Here is a 25,428-nt window from a genome sequence, read left to right on the forward strand (position 1 = left end):
AGCCTTCGTTTTTTAGTGTAAACTGAAGATCTGCTGTAGAAACATGCTGTCCAATGCTCTAATTTTAGCCCAAGTTAATTAAATTGTATCAAAAAGGACTTTATCTCTACTAGCTATGTGAAAGTTAGCTACCTACATCTATGCAGAGCATTTACAGTGTCTCTGTAGCCAGTAGAAGAGAAACAGGCACTTCAAAGAGAAACTTCTCATATGACTTCATTTGGATGGGATGAATCACCATGTGGAAATTCTATTGTTTCTGTTGACTGTAGAAGGAACATAAATAAGCAGATTTGATATGTGCTGCTGTGTCTCAGATAAAGTTCATTTCCTCTATCTTTCTCTACTTAACTACTTTGAATCAGTAAACAGATCAGACACATAATGACACATAGTTAATAAAGAGAACAGTGGGGGTGTTTTGAAACAGTTTCACAAAAGCTGATCATGTCCTTCCTTCTTCAAACAAAACTCTCAGGAACAAGTGCAAGGTATAAAAAACCTGTAGTTGTTATCTCGTATGCTCAGTTTTGCCTCCATTACTGTGTTTTGCAGGAACAAAATCTTCCAGTGCTGTTGACTTCAAGGGTAAAAACACGCCTCATGACAGGGAGAAAGAAGAAGAAAATGAGGCATTGGATTTTTTCAAAGAGGAGAAGACACCTGACTTAATCTCACAGTTTTTATCAGTGGAAAATGTCAAAAAGGGAGAGAAAAAAGAAGAGGGAGATGAGGAAGAAGAGGAAGTTTTAGACCCTCTTGGTATAATCAGGTATGGCTAAAATCCTGTAAATTAGGTATTTAGACTTCAGCCTTTCTGTATAAGGCTGTTGTATGTCACTGTCCCCACATCGCTGAATTTCACAGGGGAGGACAGGCCTCTGCAGTTCATGAATGAGGTGCTTTGACAGAGGGAAGAGACTTTATAGTGCCTTTTCAGTGCATTCCTCAGGACACTGAAGTGACAGGGACATCATGAGTGCCTTGGTAGCAGTCCCAGCTACAGAAGGTACTTTGCTGGGCACTGCAGGGTTCCAGCACAAAGCATCAGCCCTCCAGAATCCAGTGGATGTGCCTTCTGGAGTACACAGGACACTCTGATTACAGTGTCTGGAACTGCTTTGGAGCTGACTTGTGACTTTTCTTTCCTTTTTCCATTGTCTGAATGTGTGACATGCTAAATGCCACTAAGGCACAAGTAGTTACAGCTTGAGAAACAGTAATTGGGTCAAAGCTTCCTAGTATCTGGGTGTGTTTACCTGTCCAGTAATTTTCAGTCAGTTACTTTCTTCACTTCAAGATGGAATTTCACACTGAATTCCAAACTGATTTCTAACTACTAAAGTCTGGAAGCAAATTAAGTTTTTTCTGTGCTGGGATCAACTACATTTTAGGGTGTCTCAGGCTTTAGATGTCCAAGTGAAGAAGGTGTAGCTGTTCATGGTCTTCAGTAAGCACTGACTGACCCAACTGGATGGTTTCAGCCACCCAGAGTCACCAGCCACTACTGAATGTTGTCTTGGATCTAGACTGTGCTTTCAAAATGCTTCTGCATAGCAGTAAGCAGTAACTGAGAGTAACAAGCCAGACCCCTCTCTTGGTGTTCCCCAGTGGCATTAAATAATTTCTGGGGGATCATTAACTCTAGGTCTAAACTGGAGTCTCCTACACAAAGTTTGGTAAAATAAGATGAATAGGACTGGAAGCACTATTTGGACTTTCCTCCTGCTATTATAATCATATGTAATCGTGGATGCCCAGATATTGTCCTTTTTACTTGAAGTATTTAATCCTTTAAATCAGAAAAGATTCACCAGAAAAAGATCACCAGAAAACATTAACTATTACTCTTTTGACAAAATGTGCTGAATTACTCAGCATCAAAATTATTCTTTTGTTTAAGGAGAGTTTAAAAATTTAAATAACTATTTGCAAGGAGAAGTTAGATAAAGTAATACTTCCCACAAAATGGTCCTTAGTTTGTATTTTTACAAAAGCAGCTGTCCTTTTTTGGATTGGAAAATGATCTATTGGGTTAGCAAATGCAATGTTATATTTTCCAACTTACAACAAATGGAAGCTGTAAAGGGCTTGCTATGCCAAAGCAAGCAAGAATTTTGCTTTTCTCCTCTGCACAGCTTGACATAGCATTTGAAAATCTTGATTATTTTGGTCTTCTAATGCACTGAAGGATGACAAGATCTGGTATTTAATCCTCATTTAGTTTATTGCTTCAATTCCTTCCAAGTACAGAATTCTTACTGAATCAAAATAACTTCATTTATATAAGAAGTATGGTCTTCACTGGGACAGAGCTGCAGCTCTGCAGCAGCAGTTATGCAGTCAGATGTTTTTCACTCTAAAGCAGTGGCTGGCTATCTATAAAAGAAATCTCCATATCTATTTATTATTGTTTCTGTGACTCTCACATGTACAGTGTTGGGGCAGGAACATGGAAGTGGAAACAAGAATTCTGAGGTGGATTTTTCATTGTCTCTGTTCTCCTGTAACTCATCCTGCTTCCATGGAAGTTATTTTCAGCTCACATCAATGGAGATTAGATTGTACATCAGCACTGTATCCCAGCTCTGAGCTATCTAGTAAGAGGTGTCTAGGTGAGAGGCCAAAGGCAGGAGCTTAGTGGTCAGTGGACAGGCAGTTCTCAGGGGACATTTTAGGGTGTCTTCTATGCCTGTTTAAATGTTTGGTACTTTCGTGCTTTGAAGAGGGAGCTGAAGCCCTACAGCTTTAGTGCTTCACATGTGCTTGAAGTTACTTTGGCATGAGAATGAATAAATGGGAGGTGAAGCAGATAGATAAATGTGTTTAGTAGTAAATTGTCCCCTAGTGCCTAGTAAATTCAGGTTAAAAAGGGGAAAAAAAACTCCATGCTCCTTTTCTCTCTGCAAAACCTTTGGAAAGCTGTAGAGTCAGCACTGAAACAAGCCAGTCTGTTTTGTGTAGTGGTGTCCAGAGTGCTTTGAGCAGCAGAGCTCCAACCTAAATTGAATCATGTGTTTGGCATAATCTTACAGGTTTTTTGCTTTCTGGATGAGGATGAAACTGCTCCAGTAGCACAGGCCTCCATATGCTGTCAGCATGCTTCATTTGGTAACAACTTCTCCTCCTGGGCCAGAAGGCTGTGAATTGGATTTGGCCCAGCACTGCTGCTGTGCTGCTGAACCACCCAATATCCAGTTAAATATCGGGCCTTGGGGGTAAAATGCTAAGCTAGGGCCTTTTTTATCTGGTTTTGTATTGCTGGTGTTCATCCAGGCAGAAGCTCATAATGGCCTGGTTCCTTTTGCCTGGAAGAGACAGGCAGTGGTGCTGATTCTCTGCCTCGCTTTCAGGGCTGTGTCTGATGGCTCTTTGATGTCAGGTGGGCAAACTCACTTGCCAGTTCAGCTCTTCATCTTTTGTGGGTATTAATGATGATCTACAAACTTTGTGTTTCTCTGTTGTATGGTTCTTATGCCTCAATGCTTTCTGTCTGTGTTAGCAGGGTGATTCTGGGATTCATAACAACAGAAAGACTTGGGGTTTTGCTGTCCAAAGCAGGAACATGTCAAAAACAGTACATACTTCTGATTAAGTTTTCATCTTTTAACATGCTTTCTCCTTTATATTTTTTTATCACAGAAGCCTGGTTCTTCCTAGAATAGAAGGTGCTCAATATTAACTTATATTTGTAGGATGCAGTATTGAAATTCACTAAAATATGTTTTCTTCTCTTCACCCTCTGCCTTTCTTGATAGTTTGGAGTATTGGTACTCCAGTGTACTGCCACCAATTGCTCTGCAAGTTTTCCTGGACATTTGTAGAAATCTTTTCAGCTTTGGACAGAATATTCAGGTCCTGTAGGAAAAATCACTCCTAAATCAGAGTAAGACTATCCTTTGATATCAGCTGTGCATAAGGCAATGAATAATAGTGTACTCACTTTTGTAGCAGTGGCACACTTTTAGCTCTATTTAACTTTTCTTAGCACTTTAAGTATACAGTGACTTGTCACTGTAAAGCTCTCACAGCATTTTTTTAAAGGTGCATCTCTTGGGTTTGGGGTTTTTTTCTTTTTTTTTTTGCTCTTAAGCGGCAATCATTGTAATAGTTCTTTGTTAAAATGCTTGAATTCCTTATAAGTAGGAAATCAGATACATAATTAACTGCCCATTGTAGGGACAATATTAGGTATATTGACTTAGCTTTGTCACCACTCTTTATCACTCTTCTTTAAATCCATAGAGCTCACTATTTGCAGATACATATTTTTAAATCCTTAGTAGGCTACCATGGTGCTTTGGTATCAGAGTTTTTAAAGGTGCAGCATCTTTTAACAATGTTTTAGGGGATTTTCCTTATACATTGCAAAATAATATCATGTGGCTAGTCTCAGTTTCAGGGAGTTCTCCAACTGGCATGCCTTTAGGAATGAAAGAAGCAATGAATCTGAAATAAGCAATGAATCTGAAAGAGTCTGATCCTCTGAAGGACAAGGCATGGAAGAGAAGCACAATTTGGACGAGCTATTCACCTGAACTTGATGGTACTGTTGAAAATTCCACAATGGAAAAAGGTGTGATTTGCCAGTGGTTTAGGGGAGGTTGGCATGGAGTGAGGGGAGCTGTGTGCAGCAGGGATCCAGAGCAGCAGCAGTGCTCAGCCGTGCCAGGGGCCCTTGGCCGGGGCTGACTTGGCAGTGTCTGGCCGTGCCTATACCATGACATTCTCCTGTCCTCTCAGTGAGGTTGGCTGTGTCCAGAATCCCCACTGCAAGTGCCTGCTGGCCTGTGCTGCCTCCTGGGCTGTGATTGGGATGGTCTGGGAGAAGGCAGGTTGTCCCATGCCGGGGGTACCAGGGGATGTTCTAACAGCTTGAATTGTTGACCGAGCTCCTGTGCTCAGGCCCAGGCTGTGAAGGAATTACTCAAAAAAACAGTATGGCCCCATGTTCCTCTACCCACAGAGCTTTCTGCCTGCTGCCATCTTTGCTCCACTCTGCCCTCAAGCTACCCTAGGGCTTGGTTTTCTGTAGACAAGTCAGGCATCCAGTTTGGATGCTTAATCCAAGCAAGAACAAGTTCACATTTCCAGGTGTTCTTCTTAAAGCAAGTTAAAAACACATAACAGTAACTGAATTGGGTTTTGTCTTCTTCCTCTGTAGGTGAAATACAGACTTTTACTGTTTATATTTTGAAACCAAGAGCTTTAACATCCCTCTCCTCCCACTTTGTAGTCACAACAGCTGAGTTTAATACTTGTAATCAGTTCATTCCAAAAACACTCAACAGCTGATTAAAATGACTGTGAACCAGCTCCTCTGAACAAAGCAGCAGGAACTCTGCAAAAGGAGTGTGGCTGCCTCATGGGTTAAAACATGCAGCAGCCCTTTCAGTGCATGCATTTCTTCAGCTGCAATTACCTTCTGAGGTAATATTTGTTCACCACTTTTGGAGAACCCACCTTTTCCTGAGCTTTTTTTTCCTGTCTTCATCAGCTCTGCAGCCCTTGTAGGAGCCTCTCCTCCACACAGGGTTCCTCCCTTCCGTCCTTTTTCCTTTGCCTCCCTAAATCTTTCAGTGACAGCATATATTTCCCCAGGCATAGGTTTTTCCTGGCAAACTGCACAGAGGTGAGAATTCCCTAGGCAAGAGTTCTTCTATCTCATCATGGGTCTTGGAGAGTTTCTGTCTTGACTCTGTGCCTTTACTATTGTTTCAGAGGATTTCCTTATGACTTCTCCTCATCCAAATTTGTGCCTTTCCTGAAGAATAGAGACACGTGGGTAGGTGGAAGCTTTGCATCTGTTGTGTTTAAACACAGATACAGCTGAGTCCTGACAATAGTTAGGAAGGGCCGGGGCTGGTGAGGGCTGACGTGTGGGCAGCTTCTCCAGGGTTTTTCTAAATCTTTGTAGCTGGTTGTTGCTGGGGTCAAGCTCAAGCACCTCCAGTGCTAGAGGTTTGGTGTTGCTGGGTTTAGTTGGTAAGGAGATTATTAAGGCACTCAGTGCTTTTCCTGGCTGCAGATGAAGTAGGTGATGGCTTGGAGCAGTAGATTGGCAGGGAATGAACAGCCAGGAGCCAGCCCTGGCCTTGCCAGAGCCTGCAGAGCCAGGCAGGCTGCAGGAGGAGGTAGGTTGGCACACAAGACAACAGTTGTTTCTGGGTTGCATCCTACACCTTCGTGTTTCCCAGCCCCTTCATGGCATTCAGGCTAGAGCTTGACTCCCGAGTTCTTGATCCCAGTGCTCCCTTTCCTTTCCTCTTCCCTGTTGTGGCAGAAGAGCCTAGAATGGTCTCAGCCTTTTGTCTTTGGGGAAGAAATGAGTGGCAACATTTGATCTTGCTTCCTCTGCCAGAAACCTTGGGCAGCTGAGAGTGGCTGATGAAGAGGCAGAAATCAGCTTAAGGGGAATCCTGCATTTAGCATCTTTCTAAGTGGTTTTATTGATGGAGTGCCCAGAGCTGTAATAGGTGAGGGTAGCGTACTTGCTCATGGATTTTCCCCTCCAAAGAAGAAAATTTCTGCAGGCTGGAGTGGTGTTGTAGCACAGCTGCTGTCTGCTGGACAGATGGTCTGGAGCAAACTTGTCAAAATGTGTGTTCAGCTGCTGTGCCTTCTGGTCCTTGGCTGGCAGGGTTGTATTCCTGCCACTCCTCAGGCATCCTGCTCCTCTGCCACTCACAAATTCACAGCTGCCTTTTGGTCCAGCCAGGTACGTGTCTGCCTTCCTCTCTGAATCCAGTAGGATTTATACACAGCATAAAAACAGCTTGTCTGTTGGTCCCAGTCAGCTAAAAGAGGGTGAAAGTGTCAAAACATCAAAAAAGAGTGAAGATACAGGTTATTTTTTCTTTAACAAAATTCAGATAGTCAAAACAATGAATGGGAAAATAGAGCTTTGTTTTCCTAGCAGTGTGTGTGTCTGTGCTCAGAGCTGTGAAGCCTTCAGAGATTTAAACAGGCAGATCTCTATTTTCTGTCAGTTGTTGAGTCACAAGCTTAGGTTGCAAGGCATGTTTTACCATCACTTTGCCAAGTGACACAAGTATTTGTCACAATTCCAATCCAGCTGCTGTCAGATTGGCAACTCACAACATCCAGTAAACAACCCCATTGGTCTTGACAGATGAAATTTTTCTGAAAACCAAAGATAATAGTCTGGTATAGTGTTCTTCTCCATCAAAGAGAGAAAAAGAGAAAGGAGCAAAAATTCTGTATTATCTACCCAGTTAGAGGATAAGCCTGCCTCATTTTTCATAAATTTTCTGGTCTCAACCTTTTTTAGGGGCAACCTTGTAGCCTCTCCTTGGGATTGTTTTAACTGAGTGTCTAGGGAGTAAAGTAGGTTGGCAGGGATGCTCTCCTTGCAGGAATTCAATTTGTCTCCTGAACAGTTTTGTTTTTATAGGTGCTTTGTGAGTGGTGTTTCCTATGCAGACGGCTTTCCTTTCTTTTCTGCCACCAATCCCATCTCCTGAGAGCACCTTCCAATGTGTTTCCTTACTGAAAATCTTGCTGTGCCCCCACAAATGGGAGGTTGAGGGTGATTGAAAGAAAAAAATGGAAAATTGTTACACTATGACTAAAAACAAAACAACAGAAAATGAAACCATGTTTAGCTGCTGGATCTCACAGAATCATCCATATTCATTCTGTGTTATGTCTTCTGAGTGGCAGAAACCTTTTCTCTTGAGATAACTCTACCAAGGCTTGTGTGGCTCCAAGTGGTGGAACTGAGACCCTTTCCTAGCTGTACTTCCCAGCCAGGGAAATCGAGTTGGATGTGTGAAGGACTTGGCCCTCCTCTCGTGGCTTTTCTTTGGGAGGGCAGACTGAATGGAATTATGCTCAGGAAAACTGAGATGTTTGGGTACTCCTGGACTTGTAGTTGACATATATTCTATCCACAAGGTCTCCTTCAGGAGACTGTATTGCACAGGTGGTTGCTGCTATGTCTGCACCTGGCAAACAGAAAGAACTGTACCTTGGGATCAGAGCTAGGGCACTCACACTGTCAGAGAGGTTTGGAGTGGGTACACAAGTCACAGCTCTAAAGTTGGCTGCTCTGTGTTTTCTTTTCTTTTGGAAATAGTCATTTCCCTGACCTAAGGAAAACTTGTGAGAGTCCTCCCTGTGCCAGCATTGTCCTTATCTGCATTCATATTTCCCTGTCTAGTGATGGATTTTTGGTCCCATGAGATTATGCAGTCATTATTTCCCCAGGTTTTTTAAGCAATTGCCTGGCTTAAAGTTCAGTGGTGAGTTTCTGTCATGACTGGCTTGAGTGATTCCAGTACTTCCACAGCTGGAACATGAGGATCCTCTGGGAAAGAGTTTAAGTAATTATTTTAATGTGCTTCATTTTCTTTCTGATTAGAACACTGAATATACTTTAATGGGTTTTATAAATAGTTAATTTGTGTTTATGCCATCATCCTAAGCCCAAAGGGCTGAAAATAGCTCTCTAGTCTGTGTAGTGTTACAGCTGTGTGTACCATCCAGTGGTGTTTCCAAGCAGAACACAAATGTAACTTCACCTGGGGTAAAATGCAGCAAGGACTTAACTGCTTCATGCAACACTGCATTGCAGCACCATAAATGAAGAACACTCAATTAAACTGGAAATGCAGAGAGAATTGCACCCATGTAAATACAAGTACCCAGCTTGGAATTTGACCAGATTGCCAAAGTATATTGTCTCCTTTTAATAAAGATTTCACAGATTTTTAACAGCCCTGGTTCATTGTTTACAATGTACTAAAGGAATAAAACTTAACATGCACTTTTCTGTATACAGAAGAACTGTAGAGCCAGGTAATATCAGGGAACTGGAATGAAATCCCATTGCCTCCCCCTTCTGTTTGGCAGGAGGTGCAGGCAACTGTAGCAGAGCTAGGCAGCACTGAAGGTGTGCAGGAGCTGCTGTGAGCCGCTCTGCAGGCATATCCAGCAGAGGATAAGTCCAGCAAGTCCTTCCTTAACTGAGGAAGAGAGGAGCAGGAGGCAGGAGATCCTTTAGAGACGCTACAGCATAAATTTATGACTACACAGAATCAAAAGTGTCTTTTTTTTAATTACTTCTCCTTTGGAAGAGGATTGAACATGATGTAATTGGGCAGATTTAAACATGTTTTGTTTCTTGGACTTTACAATAATAGGATGACTCAAATCCTTAATTAGAATAAAAAAGCATTACCTCATCAATGAGCCTGCTCCTTTCACCAAGGCAGGGGAAATCTTTAATTGACAGATGCAGGGAACTGCTCATAGATGAGACAGACTGCTAATGAGGGATGGATTCAGAGCTGCCCTATTGCTTTACTGTGCACTGAAGAAGCTGTCTGTGGGGTGAATGTGTGCTCAGTTTATGTCGAAATGGGAGACTTGTTTTCCCTTTCATCTGATGCTGTCAGGTTCCCAATTCAGCAGACTTAATAAAACCATTGTTCATTTTCCCCACGGACCTGCTACAGACATTTCTGTCTTCATTTCAAAGGATCAAAGAATCAGCTTTTGGAAAATGATTTTTGAAAGCAATCTATAAAACTTTGCCAAAAATGCATGATTTAGCTATATAACTATAGGTTGGTACTAATTAACACACCTGGGGATCACATCTTTTACTGCTGCCCCTTGCAGCATTTGGCCAGGTCTGGAATCATCTGAAGTGTCAATTAAAAAGGAATGGCCCTAAGGACGGATGCATCTAGGACTCAGCAGCTCTTCATTCTGCACTTGAATTTCTTGGGTCATATCACAGTACTTAAAACTTAGATTTCTCCATTATCCCTTTAGTAAAAGGAATAAAACTGATTTTATAGATCTGCCTGGGGAAAAGTTTCCCTTTGCACAGAAATATGGCATTCAGGTAGTTGTTAATGACCATTGTCGTTGAAGCAAAATAAATGCTTTCCATTACCTTCTGTACATTTTGGGTAAGAGTAAAACCCTTTTTTTTCCATATTGCCTGATATGCCCAGTCATATCCAAATCATAGAGGGAGTAAGATTCATTATGAAAGTGAAATAACAGCTGTGGTAGATGGTTTGACTGTGGCTAAACTAGTAAATAAAAGCAGACAGGATCTGTAGTGTTTCTTTTGCCAACTAGAATAAAGTAGCTTCTGTCCAACAGTTAAATCCGTCTGCTCCCCAGAGCAAACTGGCCATGTCCAAAACAGGAAGGGCCCTAAGCTTGTACTGATCTCTAAAATTTGTCCAGGCATCATTTGGGAAAGCAATAATTAGCTTGGGCCAAATTCATGCTGGGGAGCATGCTAAAAACTCACAAGGCAGTTACTGTGCACCATTATCCCAGCCCATGCACTCACCACATTTATTTGCTTTTGTTGGCCTTTTGTTGCTCGCAGGGCAGCCTGAGGAATGTGCATTTTTAGGAGTCAGGATTGGAGCTGTTGGGGTCCTGTAATGAGGTGCAGGCAGTACTGAGTGTATGCCTGGCACCTGAGGATGCTCTGTGGCCATAACCCCCCCCGGGGCATTTTGCAGCAAGGATGGGTCTGGCTGCTGGCTCCTCTCAGCTGGGGCACTCTGTTGGGTGGTGGCACAGCTGGGCTACTGATTTCACCCCTAACTCAGGCTTACCACCTTTAGGCTTGCTTCCAGACAGCCCAGCTGCATCCCCTTCCCCCTTCAAACCTAATTTAAAGCCCTCTCAATGAGTTCCACCAGTTCATGAGCAGGTGGAAAAATCCTTCTACCCTTAACAGAGAGATGGAGCCCATATGGTTCCAGCAGGCCAAGTGCCATAAAAGTTGCCCCATGATCAAAGAACCCATAATTCTGCTGATGACACCAACCCTTGGGCCACTTGTGGAGAATGTGGGCTCTCCTATTCCTTTCATTGTTTTTCTCTGCCACCAAAGGGACTGAGCAGAACACTACCCGTGCACCTGTCCTATCAACCACTTGATCCAGTGCCCTAAAGTCCATTTTAATTGCCCTGACGCTCCTCTTTTCAATCTCCTCAATGCCAGTGTGGAGTATCAGCAGTGGGTAATAATCAGAGGGCTGAGTCAGCCCAGGGAGTCTCCTGGTAATATCCTGTACCCAGGCCCCAGGGAGGCAGCAGACCTCCATGTGGGATGGGTGTGCTCAGTGGGTCATGGGGCCTTCTGTTCCCCACTACAGCTACCCTTCTTTTCTTTTTAGTGTCAGAGGAGGTGATCCATCTGACAGATTAAACATAATTGGGAGGATTTCCAGGTAGATTATTTTCTTCTAAATCATCTGGCTAACCCTCTAGATCCAGGGCCTCATACCTATTCTGAAGTAGCTCCTGGATAGGTGATGGGGGCTGGGAGGAATTTTTATTGAGTAGGGACCCATTTTCACTCCCCTTCATCTACCGGGTGTCCTCCTGTTGCCTGACAGTGGGAGGCATGGGAGTCCTCTGACTCCTGGTGGGCCTCCCTCAAGGATGGAAGGATAGAACTCCACCAATCTATTTCCCTTTCACTTTCCCTGATACTCCTTAGTCTTTCAACTTCCTCCCTAAGCTCGGCCACCAGCAAAAGGAGATCATTCACCTGTTCACACCGCAGGCAGGCCTCTTCTGCAATGACCCTTGGTACCACTGATAAGCTCAAGCACTCTGCACAGGAAGGGATCTGGACAGACACATCCTTTTTGGAGGGTTCTATTTAGCTACATAGACTTGTACTAGCTGCAGTTTTTGATCGTGTAAAAACCATTACTAACAAAAAAACCCAAAACCAACCAACCAACAAAAACACAACAAACAAAAACTAAAAACCTCACTAGCAGGAGGAAGCCTGCAGCCCTGGCTGTGTGAGCTGCCGTGCCATGCTCCTGTTGCCATGCTCCCTAGAGCCTCTTTCAATCACCGCGCTGCTCGCTGGAGGAAAGCCACGCCCTGTGCCTGTGTGGCTAATGAGAACTGAGTACATTATCTAGACCTGTTTGCAACAGACATCTCATTTTTCATCTGTGTGATGGGTTATCTGCCAGACTAGGCTGTTGTTGTGTGTTAACAGTCTTGTCCTGGAAACTTATTCCTGAATCATCCATCTTTCTCCTCTTGGCTATGAGTGACAGAGCCATGGCCCCAACTGTTCCTGTAATATGGAAAAAAGCAAATGAGTTCTCAAGAGACTGCTGAGGGTTAACCCTCACTTCGTCCCTCAGGGGCTATTACACCAAACCCTGACCTCACTGGAGTTGTTTTTATTTGTTCAATGATGCTGCCAAGAGACAAGGGCAGTGCCACACAATGCAGGATGCTGGAACAGGAAGGAGAAGCACATGGTCTAGAACTGTGCACCAAAGTCTCAGGAGAAGTAGTTTCAATTTTTCATTTCAAAGACATCCTGTTGAGGCTGCAGATAGCTCACTTCTGGTTTCCAGGACCACATTTCATTCCTGATCTGTAAAGGAACAATGCTGGCATGCCCTGACATGCAGAGGTGCAGCGAGAGTGAATTCTGAAAGGCTGTGAGGTGTTTTGGGGCTATCCAAACATTGTGGTTTGTTGTCAGTAAGCTTTAGTTGCCCTTGGGAGGTGATGCTGGAGATGTTACCCAGCCCATTGCATCCTTTACTCTCATGGATGAACTTCCTTGGTCTCCGGTCCTTTACCAGCTGTTGGCAGCACAGCACCATTGCTCACAGGAGGGATGCTGCCATGGTGCCATTGTGTGCTGCTGGTGGATATTATGAAAGATAGCAAGGTGTTCTTAAGCCCTACAGCCAAATGGAGAACACGGCAAAGGACAGCAGTCTCCTTTCTGCTCTCTGCTTTCCACTTCTTCCTGGAAAGGGCTGGTGCCCAGGAGCCCTTGCAAAGACCCTTTCTAGAAGGTGACATGGGCATCAAGCTTCCCTCCATATACAGTCCTCTGGCACTATCACCCCAGCCTCTGCTCCTTCAAACACCCCCACATGCCTTTGTTCTGTGCCCAAAGCATGTCATTAGCACCAGTTCAGGCTCTGACTTTGCAGAGCTCTAGCACAACCCTTATGTCATTTCAAGCACTTTGAACTTAGATACAGAATAAACATTAATTCCAGAACGCCACAGAGAGCAAGGGAAGACCAAGGCCAAGTGTGTTAAAGTATCGATACAGTCCTGCACCAGCCCTCTTGTTCAGCAGGGTAGGTGTGTGTGCTGCCTCCTGTGCTCATGGCACCTCTGCTGGGGAATTCGGTATCAGAATCCTTCCAAAGCCACTCCATCACTGCTCCCCTCAGCTGTGCATGGGAGAGAAATTATAATGACAGACTCATGGGTTGAGGTAAGGACAGGGCAAGATTATTCACCAGTGACTGTCACAGGCAAAACAGGCTCCACTTGGGAAAATGAACTGAATTTATTACCAGTCAAATCAGAACAGGACAATGAGAAATAAAATTGAATTATGAAATGCTTTTCCTCCCCCCCCTCCCTTCTTCCTAAGCTCAATTTCACTCCTGATTTTCTCTATCTCCCTGCCAGCAGTGCAGGGGGATGGGGAATGGGGGCTGGGGTCACTTCATGTTGTCTCTACCGTTCCTTCTCCTCAGGGGAGGACTCCACACATCCTTCTCCCTTGGGGTCACAAGTCCTGCCAGCAAACCTGCTCCAGCATGGGCTCCTCTGTCCATGGGCCACAGGTCCTGCCAGCAAATCTGCTCCAGTGGGGTCTCCACAGGCTGCAGGTGGATCTCTACTCCCCCATGGGCCTCCATGGGCTGCAGGGGCACAGCTGCCTCACCAGGGGCTGCAGGGGAATCTCTGCTCTGGCATCTGGAGCATCTTCTCTGCCTTCTTCACTGCCCTGGGCATCTGAAGGACTGTTTCTCTCACATTCACATTCTCTCCTGGCTGCAGGTGCAGAAGAGTTTTTTTCCCCTTATCTGTGCTGTCACAGAGGTACTATCACCTTGGCTGATGGGCTTGGCCTTGGCCACTGAGGAGTCCCTCTTGGAGCTGGTTGGCATTGACTCTGTCAGACATGGGGAAGCTTCCAGCAGTTTCTCACAGAAGCTACTCCTGTAGCCCCTGCCTGCTACCAAAACCTTGCCATGCAAACCCAGTACAGTTACCAATGTCCCCTCTTGGAAGAGCAAAGGAAGATGAAGAGAGACAGGAGTGAGGCCAGGAGCTGGGTGGGCAGCATGAAGGGGTTGGCTACAGGAAGAAGTCAGCCCTGTGAATCAGCATTTTGGCCATATCTGATGCATTGTACGTTTAGAGCCACACTGACCCTGTGGTGCTTGTTCTCTGTCCTTGCTGTGTGCATTGTGAAAGGTTTGCTGTAGCACTTCTGCTTATGGAACCAAATCCTGAAGTGTCCTGGGTCTGTGTTTTCTGTCTGTAATGATCATTCTTCCTCCAACACTACCAAAGCCACTGTAACATGAGGGAGTAAAAGCTCAAAACATTGTGCAGTTATTTGTAATTGCTACTCCCCTGCTTTCATCAGCATCATTTCAGCACTTTTCCAGTCATCCCTCTTACTGACAGAGACCAGTGATAAAATTTGTGTTCCCTCTCTGTATTCAACCAAAGATCCTCCTTTACCAAACCTCAGGTAATGTCTGATGTCTCCAAATTACTAGATGGTACAAGATGCCTCACAGCGTAGAGCTTTAATGTTCTTTGAATGAATTTAGGATTTGTGAGTCAGCAAACTGACCCAAAGGATCAAGGTAGCTCACAGGTGAGTGACCAGTAGCTAAACCTGGCTCACACTGTGAGGGACCAGTAGCTAAGCCTGGAAAGAGCTCTCCTTGGCTTTTGGAGCTCTATGTTTGTTGCTTTTTGTCCCCACACAAGCCTGAGATCTCATGTCATCTGGGGTATGAGAGCCTGAGATGTTTACCAGCATTTCCACCCACAGTCTGTGTTCCCTGATCCATTTTCCCTGCTGCACCCCTTGCAGCACAGGAATCTTCAGGGTTTAATACAGCCATCTCAAGGGGCTGGTGGGCAGGAGCAGATCATCAGGTGGCTGAGCACAGGAGCAAGGAGTGGGGTCTGCAAGGAGTTGGTTGTGTGGATCTACAGGCTCATGTTGTTTGTGTCAAGTCATAATCCTCTGGGGATGTAAGATGCTAGCTGGAGGCCTGAGATCATCTGTCTCCCAGCTCTGAAGAGTGCTGTGGGAGTAGCAAGTGTCCTCTGGCTGGGCTGAGCTCAGAGATGTTTTGCCAGTAGGAGGGGAGTGAATTTGGTTAAGATTTTGGAATATTGTCGTGGCTGCCAAATAACACCAGCACTGAGTTGGATCGCATGCATGAGCCAGAGCACTTGTGAAGACTACTCATGTCTTCTTCTTTCAGTCACGTGTTGTGGCTTGCTGGCACTTGGCAGGTTCCAGTGGTTCAGTGCCTGGCCCTGCTGTGCACCCCAGGGGGTTTGTGGTGCTTCCCCACTGGGCCCCCCTCCAGCCTGACAGCCAGCTGCTGGCACACTGAGCTCGGTGCCCAGCCCCTGGAATTACTGACCTTGCAAAAGCTTCTCTGCTGAGAAATCAAGCTAGCTAGCAATAAAATCATAAATAGGAATCCAATTTTAAAAATGCAGGATTTTGTCAGCTGTTTTTCTGCTTACAGCAGAAAGCAACCCCTGGGCAGCCGCCTCAGTATCTTGTTTAGGAGGGAGAGATTGTGTCTGGGGTGCTCCCTCGTGGAACTGTTCCTACAGTCTGACCTCCAGCAGTGTCTGCAACATCACAGGTGGAATTGCTTCATGCAATAGGTATATCCATGTCCTAGGGAATATTTCACCCAGAGCAATTTTATCTTACCTCTGTTAAAAAAAAAAAAAGAATCATCACAAGAAACCCGTAGGCAGGAAAGTGCTCTCTTTTTATGGCAGATGTTTCGATGTCATGATCAGCAGGAGAGGCAGCAGCCAGAGCATGGCACCATGTCTGCAACAGCAGTGCCATTTAGCTCTGACAATGTCTCACTGTGTCCTTCTCTCTTGTAGTTCCTGTGGAGCCATCTCTGTGTGGTGAGAGGTCTGTTTTACCCACGGCACAGCCAAGAGGAAAAAGTGACCTCTGTGAACAGCAAGATGGGGGGGGGGAAGGCAGTGGGGAACCAGGCTCAGCCCTGTCATCCCTCCTCAAATTGATGCAAATCCTGCTTGGCTACTGCTGGAATCTGCTCTCTGCCTTGGTAACTGGCCCCTCTCGAGCTTCTCATAAGCTCTTTACATGTGGTGTGGCAGGTATGTCAGACAAAATTTTAGACTGGAACATCATGTGCTAGAGGTTTTCTGTAGTCTGTGCAGGTACCAAGCATGGAAAAGGAAAGGTACCCTTCATACTGAGTTTTATATAGAGCATCAGGGATTAGAGAAGACCAGACCTTTTTATGAAAACATCCTCTATCCTGTTTGAAGCTTTTCTGTTCACAGACAAAGAAAAACTAGAGTTGTGTCTGCACTCTGGGCTCTTGTACACCTTCTGCTTTAGGATGTGGTGAGGAAGGAATTCAGTTGAGGCAGCAAAATGGAAATTATCTCCTCCTGAGGAGCACAGTGTGAGTCCAGGGGGCTGGACTGCATTCTCTGGTGAGGAGGTAAAGATTAAACAACCCAAAATTAAAACTTTATTAAGGAAAGGTAGTGGTTACAAACAGGCTGCCTGTCCTTGGAAGGAGGCACTAAACAGTTGCTGATTAGACCTTGCCAAGGCCTGTAGTGAGACGACACTTTAGTGTTAAGCTGAAAAAGGGTAGGTTTAGATGAGATACAAGGACAATAAAGGTAGTGAGACACTGGCCCAGAGAAGCTGTGGATGTGGAAGTGTGCAAGGCCAGGTTGGATGGGGCTCTGAGCAGCCTAATGACAGGTCTCCATGTACTCAGCAGGGGGGTTGGAACAGGTGATGTTAATGTCCCTTCCAACCCAAACCATTTTGTGATTCTACTGTTCCATGAGGTGTGAGTGCCCAACACATCTGAAAACAGATGTGCTTTTTCAGAAAACAGATCTAACAAGAAGCTACAGTAGTATGCTCATGTCAGGAGGGAAGCAGGTTTCACCATTTCAGTGCTGAAGAAACTAATCACTTCTCCAAAATGGTTGCTATTTGCATTCGTCACTTCTAGCTGCTAGTTTTAAGAATTCTCAGCATGACATTGCTTACTTTTAGTACCTTTAATTTCCTTTTGTGAGGCCTTCTTTTTTAGTGTTTGCTCCCAAATCTGTTGAGAGTGTGGCAGAAAACATGCTTACTAGCAAGATTTTTTCACACGCTGTTGCATCTTGGGTGACTTGGATTGTGAAGTTTCTCAGGATGTTTGTGAAGAATGTCTCATAAAGGGAGGATGTTGGGAGGTTGATTTCATTATAGTGGCCAAATTTAAATTATTGTGGCACATTTTATTGCTGAGTTATACTGCATATAGACATTAATTTACAGGCAACAGAGAACTTAAGAATTTGTTTGTTTTGGAGCTACACACCTGCAGCAATAATTAATTAATATAAGAGAAAGGATTTTTTTTTAGAGTGTAATCTTTGTAGAGTTAAAATAAAGTTTCCTGAGAAGTAACTCCTGAAATGCAACTATTCCTGAAAGTAACACCTTTAGCTTGAATTTTACTTTAAAGGAAAGAAACCAAGGGATAATGTCTTGCAGAATTTTTTAAGCCCAAACTGTTCTCCTTCATTTTATTTCCTGATAAAGCTTTGTTTCTTCAGAAAGATTTTGCATTTATTTAAAATTGGACATGAATTTTGCCTTTTGTTGAAAACTGACTAGTAAATGTTGTTTATTTTTAAGGGCTAGCAGTTACAGCTAGTAATCATTTGTGATCAGCTTCAACCTCTCCCCTTTCTCTTGTTTTGCCTACTGTCACCTCTGCTTAGTTTTGTACTTTTTTTCTCCTTACCTTTTCTCATCTTCATTTTCCCACTTTCTCAGTGAAGTTTGCTGCTTCTGCTTCAGTTACTGCCTGGGTCTTTTTCAAAAGTGTAATTTGACCAATGATAATAATCTTTAGGGTTAAAGCAGAAAAAGAAGAGTCCAGAACAGAAGTCTGGAGAGTAAGAGGTACATGATGTGAAGAAGGGAGCTCAAGATGACAAGGAAGCCTTATTGTCAGTCTGGAGGGTAAGGCAGCACTGCAGATTCTGGAGGTGGAGCAAGTATATGTCTGATCCTGGCCAGAAAAATTGGGAAAATCAGGAGGAGGGATGAAAAGGGGAAAAAGGATGGAATTGTGCATAAATTGCAAGGAAAAGAAAAGGTGCACCAGAAGAGGGAAGCAGAGCAAAAACCAACATTTCTCTCCTTTTTTCAATTTGAAATCAATCCTGCCAGACATTCAGATGGAGAAAGAGAATTAAGGGCATGATAAAAGCTGGTATGCATCAAGCCCTGATGCTGCCATCATCATGTTTTCCTTGTAGCTCTTTTACTAATTCATAGACAGACATAATATTTTCATGTCCTAGTCCTGTCAAAAGAATGTTGTGGTTTTATCCCCCGTTGCTTGTGGCATCTGAGTGCCCAAGTTAATGCAGAGATGGCTCAGGATCTCCACAGAGAAGCAGGTTCCTGAATGGTGCACTGAGATCACTGTCTGCAGGACCTGGAGGAGAAAACTTCCATTGTCCTGCTCCTGCTTTAGAAGAAAATGGTGGGAACTTTCAGGATTGCTATGTCACACCTTGGGTAAGATACCATTATTAATCAAGGCTGAAGGTTCATGAAAAGAAAACAGCATGGTTCTGGCCAGACTTTAGTAATGAATGCTGTTTTAATTAATGACTGATTATATCTGGTAATCTGCCTTTCTATAATTTTATTGAGCATCAAGGCATTGCTCACTGGCCCATGTTTGTGTTCTACTTTTTTAACTTTTCTAATTTCTAAAATAAATTTATTTTTAGCCCTCTGTAACCTCTCTGGAATTCTAAAATGTGTTGAGTAGTTACATCCAGGGTGCAGAAAATGCCAATTTTTTCTATTAACACCTTAGTGCACGTTATCTGGTATTGCATATCTGAAAGTGTTCATCATCAACATGAGTACTAGGATAAGAAAAATTTCACTGATGTCAGAAATCCTGAAAGTACCATTTTGCTGCTTTGCAGACAAAACCCAAAATACTAGTGAGTATTTTTGGCTTTTTTACATCATTATTGACAACTGTATTATGTTTCTCTTGTTCTGGACCACTGCGGTTTAATTTAGTCATGAATATGTTTTGAAACTTGTCTTTTGTTGTCCTTAACTTTTTTCAGCAAGCCTTACACTCTGGTTTAGTCTATAAAATTATAAAACAATTTCCTCTATATTAATTTTCCTTCTTTGCAATCTACTCTGTAACCTTGTCAGGCTTTTGGGTGCTAGAGTGTTTTATTAGTTATTTAGTTGAAAACATTTTAGAAAATGCTTCTGTATTATGATTATTGCTAATGAGCTGTGTACTAAACAAAAGTTGTCCATCTGTGGTCTTCTCATCTGCTTTCAAATTACATTGGAAAAGCGTATAATCAGAAAACTTGAGGACAGATTATAAACACGGCTTGACTTTATTTAGGAAGAACAGGTACTCTTGAGTTCTGAGGCCTCCAGAAAAATCTCTCCTCCAAAGCAGGTCCCTGGAAAGGAGCTGAACTCTTGAAAATCTGTTCCTTCAGGTTTTCTTCACATCTGTTGCTGTGCTGGAGCAGTAATCCAAGGCTGACCTAATCTCAGAGCAGTAGCAGACAAACTTTGCAACTGAATACTCTTATTCCAAATGATTTCTAAATGCAGATTTATTCCATCAATTACACATTATCTTACTTTGGGGCATGCCAAAGCCATTTAAAATACTGTAAATAAGCATGATGTCCACAGGAAAAAAACTGCTGAGTGAGGTACAGTATCCCTGCAGCCAGCACTTGTCATGGCAGCTTAATGCTTAGGAGTGAGGCTGTGTGAGCTGATGGGCTTCGAGTTTCTATTGGGCATCCCTTGGCCAGAGCGATTGAGAATGACCCCTTTTGTCCCGTCTGTTACTATCAGGCAGCTCTGGAAAATGAGCACTGTTGAGTGTAAAGAAAGCAGCAGATGACATTTTGTTTTCTGCACAAACTAGTCTATAGGATCTTTGTTTCTCAGATGTGGTTTTCAAGATGTGCAAATATTGCTGCTATTCAAAAGAGCTGTAGCTCTTTTGTTCAAGCCTGAACATAAATCTGTGGGAGCTGGGATGTCCATTTATATTAGGGGCTCTTATATAAATGGACATATGAATATCCATGGGATATATAAATATCCATTTATATTGGTGAGCTCTTGCCTTGTAAAATTCCATGGATACCTAATATATAAGTATGTATATTCTGCATAAGTCTTTTCTTTAATATTACTGTAGCACTCCTTTTCTGAAGCATAATTTTACTTCTGTAAAAAAGTGGTGGTCATATTTTCAGAATAATAACACCTGAAAACTTTTCCCTGTGTGCTGAGATTACACATGGTCTTGGTAACAACACTCACTGTTTTAACCCAGCAGTGAGCCTGGGGCAGGGACTCCTCTCTGCATAGAGCACAGTAGACACACTGTGATTTAAACCAGTGTCACCCAGCATTGGATCTGTAGTTCCAGTGTTTCACAAACAGCTGTCACACACAGGTCTGGAAATCTTCTGACTTTGGAGTGTCTTGGTCATCCTCGTTGCTGTTTTCCACAGCTGACCAGAAAGCTCTTGTGCATTGCTGCTGTGCCAGTGAGACCTGGAGGCTGCCAGATGGGTGACCTACATTGTGTCAGTAAACAGTAACAGGAGAACTGTGCTCACAAAGTGAGTGAGGTTTGAAAGTGTCTGCATGCAGGGTTTTGTTGACATTTTCATGGGTGATTTGAGGATCATGTGGGAGCCAGGAGTCTCAACTGGACTTTCAAGTGTTCCAGCAGCCTGACTAGGTGGGTTCATATTCTCTAATTTTTGATCATCCAATTTTGGTCCGTGTCTGTTAGAAGGCCAGTCTTTATGTACAGTCACTTAGGAGGCTCCTTTTTAATCAGAGCAGGAGACAGGAGTGTTATTTGAGTTATTCTTACAGTGCTTCCTGTGTAGACATCAGTAGGCTCAGTTGGGTAAGTAGTTTCTGCTGAGCAAAGGATACGTCATCTTTAGGGCTGGTTTCATTTTTATTAAGGTTTTAAAAGTCACTATAGTGATGTTCCAAAAGTTCACTTGTTTCATAATGAAGAAATAGCAATAACACAGGTCATCTTCTGCCAGCTGGATGCTGGTAGTTTCAAAATGTCAGATGCCAAGGTTGTGAGCGTGATGTATGAAGAAGGTGCTAATGAAGTGCAAGGTTTGAGTACAGTAATACTTTGGAAGACCTAATGTTCCTTCATTTCTGTCTTCTCCAAAGACTCTACATTCCTACACAAGTTTACTGCACCCTGGTAGATCATGATCATCGAATTAGCTGTCCTTGCAGCTTCTCCTCTGCATGCCTACCAGCTTGGGGCTTCACAATCAGCTTGGCTCCAGCAGAGTCCCTGGGACCTGCTTATGGGGAGGTAGCACCAATATACAGAGAGGGGATGGGTGGGCAGACAGATGCACACTCAGGCCAGCTGCAGAACCTCAGACAGTCTCTGAAACATCCCACACTCCCTTCTCATCTTTTAACCTCTGCTCAGCAGTGCAGTCTGGACTGGCACAGCTAAATACAGAACCGTGGGAATCCTGTTTCCCACTTAGGGACTGACTTCAACACTGTCCCTGTATGGATATGCTGGAATTACTTGGCAGTCCAACAGTGGCTTCCTTAGAAGGGCAATGAGGGGAAACAACTTGAAGGCAGAAAAACAATTTCCTGCTGTTTCTACCGGTACCAGTCAAGCCCAGCAGGTCTAGCTCTGTGTCCTGTAGCTGCCAGTGGAGTCCCCTGGCCAAACAGAAAGTGAACCCGTGTCAGTGGGCTGGTTTGGTGGCCAAACTACACAAAAGGACCTTACCAGGACCTTTCAGTTCCATTCTTTCTGTTTTACATGCTGTTCTGTATGATGCTCTTTATGATTCTCTTCCCTTTCTTTGGTGTTTCCCACTATCCTGGTATTGTTTACTGCAAATACTTGAGCTAATACTAAATTCCTTGCTAACTTCACTGGGCTGGAGACCTGTTGCTTGGCAGTGTACTGGCTCGTGTATGTAATTACCTGTGCCATGGTGGGCTCCTATGCATCAGGAGAGCTGTTGTAACTCTAAATGCACAAGAGGTCTTGTCAAAGACTTTTGGCATTCTGTAGGTTGGCAAATCCTCACCTATATTGTCATTCACCTCTTAAAGAATACTTTGTGAGGCGTGAATTATACAAATAAAGGTTACTTCTTCCATAGTAGATCAGATTTATTTGTGTTTGCTGAATCATTTTAGTAGTTTTTTCAGCTCTGAATGACTCGGTGCTACTGTTCTTCCAGTTTTGTTGTTTGGTTTACCTTTACCTTTAATACTTAGGGTCATTTTTAGGGTCATCATAGATCCCTTTCTACAGTTAATAAAGCAATGAATTTGAGTTTATGTAGGTATCCTGAGTGAAAGCTGCCTATACATATTATAACTTTAGATTTTGACAGGTTTTGGAAGAAGGGTCTTCTACAAATGCTTCTGTCTGAAGCAGTTCCTTGGAGCTGCACTTTCAAAAGTAGCGCAAATTCAGAAGTTACTCAAGGCATATCCCTAATGAATACAAATGCAAAAAAAAAATTCATTAATGTTTCTTCTGCTTTAAAATTAAGGTTTTTTCATGAATAGTAGTTGCTGACTCCTGCAAATATCTTTAGAGTATCAAATAGGGTGTATTTCCAAATGAAGCAATATTTAGGTTCTGCATGTGGCTTGCTCTTAGGCTGCATTTGCCACAAAGTAGTGGTAGCAAGGTAATATCATCCATGAGTTCCAGTTTGTTGATAATAAACTTGTGAAAATAACTGGAAGTAACTGGACTCTGCTTTTGTGTGCAGCTGTAATTGGAAGAGGATTTTACAAGACTTTTTAATGTAGTTGGAATGTGTGTGTAATCTTTTGACCTTGTTCTTAGTTTTTGATGACTCTGGTATGTTAAGTGCTGATAATTGGGTTTGCTCTAGGCTGAAACCTGACCTGCTCTCTGCAGAGAAGATCAGATCTTCTATTGGAAGAGACACTCAAATGGACTACCTTAGAAATTGCAGGGCCAGGGCTTCTGAGAGTGAAGATCTCTGAAATATGCCAATTACTTTGGAAGGGCACGTTGTCCTAGGGACTACTTCTTTTTCAACCTAGTTTGAATTGGGCTTTTCATCCAAAGGTTATTGTTCTCTAAATTTTCTTTTCTGTGCCATCTGGTTTGCTTCATAACTCAAGCTGACTTATTGTGACAACTGCCTTGTAGCTTCAGCTGGTGGAATGTGAGTCCTGGGTATGAGAGCAAGAGACAGCTGCTTTTCACTCTACTCTTGGAAGGGGAGTCAACTCTCTTTGTTTAAGCCATGTGCAAATGAAGGGAGTGTCTAATACCTTTATGAAAGGAGTATGCAGCAGTCATAAACAGCAGCAGGAGTTGGTAAGGAAATGGAGCCAAAGGGATTTTTTAAAACCTGTCCACAGGGATCAGTGCAATGGACCAACTTGCACTTTGTATTTCGAGCCATCCTTTTCTGTCTGTCCCAAACAGTGTTGATGGAACTGATCTTTCTTATTTTAAGCTTTCTGTGTGGGAGCAGTAAAACTGCTTAAATGTTTCTGAGTAGTAGTTTGCACAGTACAGCATTGTTAGCTCTGCTTTTCCCATTCCCCTTGGACTCCTTGACATATATTAAGAATACACAACATGGGTCCAGCTAGAGAATGCCAGACCACCTGTCCCTCCAGGTCAGTATCCCATTCCTGCCAGCAATTAACAGATGCCTGTGTACCTTTGTCTAAACCTTTCCTAGCCTCCCACCATCTATTTTCAACTTATGAGACTTTCTAGCCATAAATCTTGCTTGTTAAAGGAAGAGTTGCAGCTAACTTTCTTTTCTCTTACGTTTTAGAACTAAAAAAGCAAAGAAGACACCTGCTCCTCCAGCCAAGGAAGAGAGGCCCAAATTAACAATTTTTGAAGAGGAGGTGGATCCAATTGAGGAACTCTTTGGCCCAGAAAAAGACTTCTCATCAATCAGTCCCAGAAGAAAGATAAAAGAGAGTAAATCTGTTCTATATTTGTATATACACAGATTGTTTTATCTAAAGCATGTGTATAACTGAGCCTTTAAATTACAGTGATGCATAGTATACAGGCTAAATAATGTATTGGAAATGTTAAGGTAAATCTTCAGCTGAGCAGAATCACCTAGAATCATTCAGAAAGAACAAATGAAACCTGTAGCTCTCATAGCTGTTTTCTGTTAACATTTTGAGCTGGGATATTAAGGTCTGTGGGAGCTGGCTGTCCCACAGTCATTCGTGCCACACTAACAGTAGTGATGTGACCTACTTTTGAGTGCAAGGAAAATGCAGATTTACCAAGCCCTTAGAGTGCAGAGTATCACTGCACTTTGTGGACTGGAAGTCTTTGGAAAAAAACAATTGTCTTCATGACCCATTTTTTCAACCCACCCAGCCAGATTTGCCAGTTACTGTTAGTGCAGGCCTTGTGTTACATAGCATGATTTAAACACAGCAGCTTCTGATTCCCCTTTCTAGATCTGAAGTTATTTGAAGACCCAGACCTCGGTGGGGTGGTGAGACTGGGTGACTCACTCCTGCTGCCAGCTGCCTGTGAGCACAGCAAGTATGTGCTGAGCAGGGATCCTGAGGAGGACACTGAGGAACTGCTGAGGTACTCATCTCATCTGTCATGTGGATTGAAGGTGGTCTGAGATGTTATTTAGATCTTGAAAGAGATGAATTTGGGGACAAAGCTTAAATACTCAGAATGCAAACTGTGAATCAATACTTGTATTGACAAGTGAAATGTAATGTGTGTCATGGAGCTTGGACATCAGACACATTAAAAAGGAAATTAGGAAGACCCTTTGAGAAGGGTGGGTTGCAAGGAATTATTCTGTGCCTCCAAAGAAAGAGCCTTGCAGGCCCAAGGTGTGCTATCTTGTTCTTGTTTACTAACATAACACTTCTGCTTTCTGCAAATGATGCACAGGGAACCTGATCTCCACTGTGGAAAGTGGGGAACAAATCAGGGGCTCTTGCTACTGGAGGAATGATTTGCATGCTTATGGCTCACAGACTTCCGTGCATACTTCCAGGAGGGATCCTGTGCATGCCTCCACAGCCATAAAGGACTCTTTATCACCCTGTGTTTAATTTTTAATCTGGTGGGAAGGAGGGCTGGAGCTCAGAGTTGCAGGAGGGTATAATATATTGCTTCTCCCTTGGGAGTGTAGCACTGGAACACATCAGCACATAATGCATTTATCCCTGACATCCCTCTCACAGGGCTGGTT

The 25,428-nt window shown here is 43.4% G+C and overlaps 1 protein-coding gene across 2 annotated transcripts in view; it reads left to right on the top strand.

The window, feature by feature from the left end:
• Positions 1-25,428, top strand: part of HS1BP3 (HCLS1 binding protein 3) — a 53,993-nt gene that overhangs the window by 18,298 nt on the left and 10,267 nt on the right. For both annotated transcript variants that reach the window (XM_068183360.1, XM_068183359.1), the window contains exons 4-6: positions 556-772; positions 24,016-24,167; positions 24,668-24,803. In XM_068183360.1, coding sequence (XP_068039461.1) covers positions 556-772; positions 24,016-24,167; positions 24,668-24,803 — 505 coding nt within the window. The remainder of the gene's footprint in view (positions 1-555; positions 773-24,015; positions 24,168-24,667; positions 24,804-25,428) is intronic.

This window comes from Anomalospiza imberbis, chromosome 3 (assembly GCF_031753505.1).
Source record: "Anomalospiza imberbis isolate Cuckoo-Finch-1a 21T00152 chromosome 3, ASM3175350v1, whole genome shotgun sequence".
Taxonomy (NCBI): Eukaryota; Metazoa; Chordata; class Aves; order Passeriformes; family Viduidae; genus Anomalospiza; species Anomalospiza imberbis.